Genomic DNA, 7,255 nt, shown 5'->3' on the forward strand with positions numbered 1-7,255 from the left:
TTCTCTAAAATATGTACCAAGTTTCAGTGAGCCAGTGTAAGGAAATTAAAAATGTGACTTATCTCATGCAGCATAGATTTGCATTCTGAAATTACAATTATATATTATTTGTTTTTCCAGATAAGGGTCGCAACAGCATGGTGTCTACAGAGAGCGCCTCCTCCACCTACGAGGAGCTGGCGAGGGCCTACGAGCACGCCAAGCTGGAGGAGCACCTGCAGCACGCCAAGTTCACCATTACAGAGTGTTTCATCTCCGACAGCTCGTCTGACCAAATGACCACAGGTACCAATGACCCGGCAGACAGCATGACCTCCCTCAGCACGCCGTCTGAACCAGGCATCTGCCGCTTCACCGCCTCACCGCCCAAACCGCAGGACTACGACCGTGGTAAAAATGTGGCTGTGCCCATTCCTCACCGCGCTAACAAAAGTGAGTATGAAAGATGAGACCTACGCAGGGACACTTCTGCATAAGCTCACTGTCACAGTTAGGACAGGCAATATAGACTGCAGATTGTTGAACACAAGACTGAAGCCAGACCTGCAAACCAAAAGCAGGAATTTTATTTACAGCGATAATCCAAGTAGAATCAAAAATAATTTTGGACTAATCACCTGCAGACAATAAGCTAAAATAACTTAAGCTAAACAAGAAAGCGAGGAGTCATGTCTCCTCTATGTCTGAGCAATCACTCCACAGCTTAGTTTCTCACCATGCACACAAAGAATCGAAGCAACACCATAGGAACAATGACCCAGGACATGGTTATTAAAATGAATTTGAAAATCATTTTTCATCAACATTCAATATAAGCAATCAAATTAACCAAAATGTAAATTTTATTTGAAATAACCTGATTATATGGTCTTGTCTGGACCCCTTTCTTCTTCTCAGGTGAATTCTGCAACCTACCCCTCTACATGAAGACAGACCCATTCTTCCGCAAGCAAGGAGAGCTGCATGACCCATGCCCGGCTGTGCCACCGAGGGAAGCCTCAATCCGCAGCCTGACGCAGCGGGCGTATCACACCCAGGGCCGTCACAAGACTCTAGACCCTGCCAAGCAGCAGGCCCTGACGCTGGGCCATTCTGGGCTGGGCAGCTTGGGTTCGAGCTCGGGCACTTCCACCTTGCCCCAAAGGACTCTCACCATGCCCAGCTCCAACACTGCAGCGACAGCTTCCACTTCCAGCACGAGCAGCAACCCCACCAACAGTAACAAGGTGGGGGGATCCAGAGACTCGCTGCTAGAGAGCAGCTCCTCTGCACTGGGAAGACTGCAGAAACAGAGTGTGGGGGCCTACTCCAAGTCATACACACTGGTGTAGTCCATTCTCTTACACAGACTTGCACTGCTGTCCCACTCCTCAGCCAGCCCTACTCTGGCGCTCTTCAGTCTGGGCCAGAAAGGGCATGCAACCATCTTTCGCTACACCCAACTAATGGTGAACTGCCCAGAGTCCTGTCTAATTTTCCTCGGGATAGGTGTTCTCCCAGACAGAGACCCAGCTAACCCTACTTTTCATGTTCACCTGGGACTCTATAAAAGAACTACTAACTCCAACTAACAGTTCCAGCCGGCTGGTGCTCAGCTCCGCTCAGTTCTCACAGGAGTTGCACAGCGAAAAACCAGGAAGCGATTCTGTGGTCATTTGGAAATATTGACTATAATTGAGGAGCGAAAAGCTCTGTGTTTATGATGATGAAGACTACAATAGCCAGTATGAAGCTGTGTGACCATCCTGTCTCTCACGCACACACATACTGTCCTCCATAGTTCGAGTATTATTGTCAATTTGCAGGACTTCCAGTTAAGTTCCCTATTCTTACTGTATCTTTCACCCTCTATGTGTCTCTTAAAGTCCCAAATAGCTATTGGCAGATTTTCTCTTAACGGCGATTCCAAAACTAACGATTCAGGTTCACTTCCAAGACGGAAAAAAAATTTCTATCACATTAATGTGACAGAATCTCTCCAGCTGAACAGTGTCGAGCTTTTTAAACAAATCACGACAACCCAAATGAACCAGCTATGATTTCTCACATTACAAATAGAGAATATTTGGTATTATAAAGAATTTACATATATATTTCTATGTAGGTATATTATTGACATTTAAGTAAAATTATGACAAAGTATAAATTGTATGTACTACAACAGTGTAGTAGTACATACAGAAATTAAATGTTAATGTCAAATTTAAGAAGGAGACAATCGCTCAATCATGAAATTTAAAAAAGAAAAGAGAAATTTAAAAAAGGTTGGACTAAAGAAAGAAAAAAGTTTAGTATATATACGGGATCTTCTGTATGTTACTGTATGTAAACCGACTAAGAGAGGAGTGTTTTGCTCCTGTATGGAAAGAGAGCCGCCCTTTCCAAGCTGCATGTTGAGGTGTGTAAAGCAAGATAGGCTACTTAGTTTCAGTTTCAGTTCCTGAAAAAGGAAGAAAAACTGTCTGCAAACTGTCCTACTTTGCTGCGTGTGTTTAGTGGAAACAATCATGGCAGGAAACCTTCTCGTGTGAATATAGGCTCTTTGGCTCTAGTTAGCCTGTTGTGAGCCTGATGAGTTGGTAAATACAATAACATTCAGAAACCAAATCAGTGTCACAGAGGATCCCCAAATAAGTTTTATGTTAGGAGGAACGTTGCTGCAAAGTGGCTAGAGACTTGAATTATATGATACCTGGATATGATCAAGGCCTCTGTTTGTGGCATAGATGGCCCGAGACTGACAGTCACGGATACAATAACATGTCCTACCAACTTCTCAGTCAGCCTTAGTGCCGCGCAGCCAATCTTTGCTCTTCGAAGAAAGAAAGACGACTAGCTGAAGGAATCCCAGTCATGATGTGAATGGAAAATAATATAATGTTGAGAGATGTTATATGTCAGGGAGTTCAGTTTTGAAAATTATATAATGTTCACTCAATTGATATCTTTGTTGTTGCCCTGTCTTAAGTACTGTACATGTCCCGCTTTCTTTACCACCATACCCCTCCATTTTGCGCAAATGTACACTCACACAAGAACCTATTGGAATGTCTTTTTGAAGCATCTCCATGATAGTGTTTTGTGGTTTATATTTATTTATCCATTTGCTTTGTTTGTTTGTTTGTATTAGGGGAGGGGGTATCTGTTGGTCTGTTGAATTTGAGTTATAATATTCATTTTAATTAGTTTGAGATTTTGTCAAAATTTTAGTTCCAGAGGCCAAACAGTACTAAGGTATGTGGCCTGTGGCTAAAACCAGTTCAGCCAAGTGAAATCAGGGACTCGTAGCTCTTTTGGTCAAACAAACTACTATTGTATTGTGTATATACTGGACTGGAGTTGGTCTGTAAAGCTGATGCATTCAGACTCCCGTCCTTTTCCCCTGTTCAGATAAATTAAAGTAAAAATTCACCACCCTAAACATACTAGATTCATCATCTCTACCTTTGTCAGTGTTGTTTATAGATTAAGTCTTGTACATAAAACACAGTTTTGTATGAAGAGCTATTTTCGTCAGAATAAATCAGGGGACACATCAGGGTTGAATGCCCCAATTTCAAAATTGAAATAGTATCAAAAATAAAATATTTTACTTCTGAAATGGGCAAAAAAAAAAAAAAACAAAACAAAACAAAACAAAACAAAACAAAACAAAACAAAACAAAACAAAACAAAAACGTTTTTTCTTTCCCTTTATGTTTTTGATACTAATTTGTTGAATTTTTATTCTTTTTTAAAGGTCTTTTGATGTTGTCATTTGTCCTATTTACTTTTTTATTATCATTATTTTGTATTTTGTTCATCCTCAAAAAAGTCATTGCATGCTTGCTAAAAGGGAAAAATTGAAGGAAAAAATGTATGAAAATCAAAAGCTAAAAAAAAAAAAAAAAAAAAAAAATGTTGAGGGTATCCCAAACATTTGTTTGAGTTGCTTGTTATAGCAATTGCTTGTGTTCAAAAGTACATTTTCTATGAAAAGAAAGCAAAAACTAAAAAGATCATTCTAACACCTTGTGCAATAAAGCTATCTTTCATACGTCACGGCTTCTGTCATTCTCAATAGGTTTGTTTACATATCATCTTAACCTCTTAGGTGACTTTGGGGCAAAAAAAAATTGTTGTTGGGCCCTTGTTGACCTCCACCATACACAGCAGTTTCATTCATTCCTCAGTCACCGAGGAGGAGTCGAAAAATAATTAGCTGATCAATCGATCAGTTAACTGACGGGAAATTTATGGTAACAATTTTTATGAAAATATGCCAAAGTTTAACTGGTCCCAGTCCTTCACAAATGCGAATATTTGCTAGTTTCCCAGTTTTCTATGATAGTAAACTACAATTTAAACATGTTAACTTGGGATTTGGGGAATAATTATGGACATATTTCACAGTTTTCTGACATTTCATACACTGATTATTAAAGAAATAACTTATCGTAGACAAGATGTAGTGATAATGAAAGTAATGGTTGGCCCAACATTTTATTACAAATTTAGAACAAATTTGTGATTCATCAGATGCAGACAGAAACAGAGTAGAGTGAATCTGGGGTCCCTGGGCAGTTGCCCACTTTGGCCTGTGAGTAATCCAGCCTTGATACCAGAGGAAACTCCACCGGATCTCTGATCAAGACATAAGAGAACTTGGAGCTGAATCTGAAATCTGAGGCATAAAGAGTGAGGACCAGGAAGGTCATGTAACTTTGTAATCAAAGAAAATATGAGAATGCACTGTCAGTAATGAGGACTAAACAAAAACACCCACACCTTCATTGCTCTGCAGCTACACAGCCACAAGATGGCATCACATCGTTATGGTGCCTGACTTCCTCCACAGAGGTCAACGGATACTGTGACAGAAGTATTCTACCAAAAGAGCGCAGTCAGTCATGACGGATAGACTGTGAATAATTGATGTTTTTCAGAGTCACCTGCACTTGTGCCTACATACTATGGCCTCTATTACTACAGCAGAGCTCTTTCATGTAATTTGTATTGTGTGGGATTAGCCTTGTTTATTTTTTTATTTAAGCAAAAATTTTTTGCAACTCTCTATGTGAGCTACAGCAGCAGCCGTATATACATCCAGGCCTTGCTGAATTTGGTTACCAAATTGTCAGCCAGGAAAATAGTTGAAACCTCACTCCACTGTTGCGCAGGGAGAAATGAAGTAAAGCTATTCAAAACACAGCCATTGGCCATGCCCTCCATTTTCACATAATACTGAGATCCTAAGCCAACAAAATGAAAAGCTTTATATCCTTAATTCCTTGTGTCCCACTGTTATGACAGTGTTAATGCTGCTATTTAAAATTCTAATTAGAAAATTATTTTTTTACCAATGAAGTTCCAGTGTCATTTTGCATTCGAAGGTCACAAATTGCGGCAGTAATGGTTGGAGGTCCCTCTCGAACTGCAAAAGAATCAATGAAAGACACATACACACATGCACCACAAGAAAGCTGAGGACAATTTTACAAGATTTAATTTATTAACTATTATACAGTTCACATAAGGCCTTCATCTTCAAACACTATTCTCAGTCAGACAAATTCCATGGTTTGCTCTTGGTGCACAGTACATAAACTTTCACGTTTCAGCTATTTCACTTTAGTATTTGTTTTGTTCCAATATCATGTTTTAAAACAGGAAGAGGCTTTCATCCTTCTCCCTTGGTGTGTTTTTTTTTTAAATCATGCACTAAACTTAAGTGGCCTTGAACCATTCACAAAAAATTGTAAAAATGGACTTTCAATCATTGAAATACACACTAGAAATGTTTTCTACCATTGACTAAAGGGTGGCGTTCCCCGACATACAAATAAACAACCATTATAGAGTAGTATGCACTCACTTTTTGCTCATTGAATGGCAGATTTGCCACATTGGCGTCAGAAGTCAAGTGATGTGGTAAGATTACATACTCACATAAGAATCGCGTTAGAATGGACAAGCTGTTTTGGTTGGTTCTGTGCCAGTCTTAATGTTACAGCTTACAGCTCTGAGCGGTTTTTAGAAGAGCCCTCAATTTAGTCTGATGAACATATAAAATGACTGACTTCCAACAGCATTGTGATCCCAAAAGTACCAGAAGTGATGATCCCAAATTAGTAACACAACCAAAGATCTATCTACTGGGGTCATTGTTGCAACCAAGAACCATAACAGAGCTACAATCATCCAGAACTTGCGTGTCTGGTGTTCCATTTTCTTCTCAGTCCCATTGAAAAGACAGTGCTTCCTCTCGTAAGTTTAATGGTTAAAATTCTCAGGTCTTCATTAACAGTGCTAACACTGAAAATGTGCTGCTTGTTTTCCATGAAAAGGGAGGACAATATGCCAGCACGAAACTAATTCACTAGAGCAGGTAAACTGCCGGTGGTGCTTCCTGAATGTGTCTCATTCACAAATATTTAACTTCTACTGGTCATTGTATTGTATAGCAGGACTAGCAGTAACAGTGTGTTGAGAATACTAAACCTTCTGAGTTAAAGGTCCTTAATTATTAGATGAATACAAAGAGCTTGGTTTGATAGACAGCCACAGCAACACATCCAGCAACCTATCATGTTTCAAGCGTTTGGTTTCCATGGACACCAGATGGCAATGCAGAGTTGTGCTATGGAATGACTAGGTTACACATTCAAAAAAATGGCAAAAATTTCTCCTTCACTTGACTGATCTCTGATATTATAATGCTCTAATTAAACCAAACGTCCCTAAACATCCACTCTGATCAAGCAACAGCTAGAAAGAGGACAAACTCTAAAAGAAAACTATTTTTCACATGGCTGGATGAACGAGGAACACAAGCAGATCCAGATTTCCCATCACGCTAAAATGGGACCTCTGGATCAACTTAAAGAACATAAGTTTTTACAAAAGGATCTTGTTTCACAAGCCTGCACTGATGCCACACTCAACCACTAAACAAACAATATGGACAAATCATCAATGTGGCATTTCTTCAAATGTAACACTAAACTATCAAAAAAGTGCTTCAGATAAGTTTGTGGATACAAAAACAAGTTTGATGTAAACAAAGTTTGATCTGCCAGAGCTCTGTAGAGGCAATGGGTATGGCTGTTTGAGCTGTGAAATTAAAAACACACAAGAAAACAGTATGTCAATCAAAAAAAAAAAAACAAAACCCTTTTGAGGAAAAAAACAACAGTGATCATTAAAGTGCATCCCTGGATGTGTACCTACCCCCCTCCCCTCCCCTCCCCATGCTGACCCCTCAAGTAGAGCCGAT

General features: G+C 39.6%; 1 protein-coding gene across 2 annotated transcripts in view; it reads left to right on the plus strand.

The window, feature by feature from the left end:
• Positions 1 to 1,331, plus strand: part of LOC121190591 (Down syndrome cell adhesion molecule-like protein 1 homolog) — a 51,647-nt gene extending 50,316 nt beyond the window's left edge. For both annotated transcript variants that reach the window (XM_041051447.1, XM_041051448.1), the window contains exons 32-33: positions 121 to 432; positions 898 to 1,331. In XM_041051447.1, the coding sequence (XP_040907381.1) occupies positions 121 to 432; positions 898 to 1,331 (746 nt within the window). The remainder of the gene's footprint in view (positions 1 to 120; positions 433 to 897) is intronic.
• The last annotated feature ends 5,924 nt before the right edge of the window (positions 1,332 to 7,255 follow it).

The sequence above is a fragment of the Toxotes jaculatrix genome, chromosome 12, assembly GCF_017976425.1.
Source record: "Toxotes jaculatrix isolate fToxJac2 chromosome 12, fToxJac2.pri, whole genome shotgun sequence".
In the NCBI taxonomy this organism is placed as follows: domain Eukaryota; kingdom Metazoa; phylum Chordata; class Actinopteri; family Toxotidae; genus Toxotes; species Toxotes jaculatrix.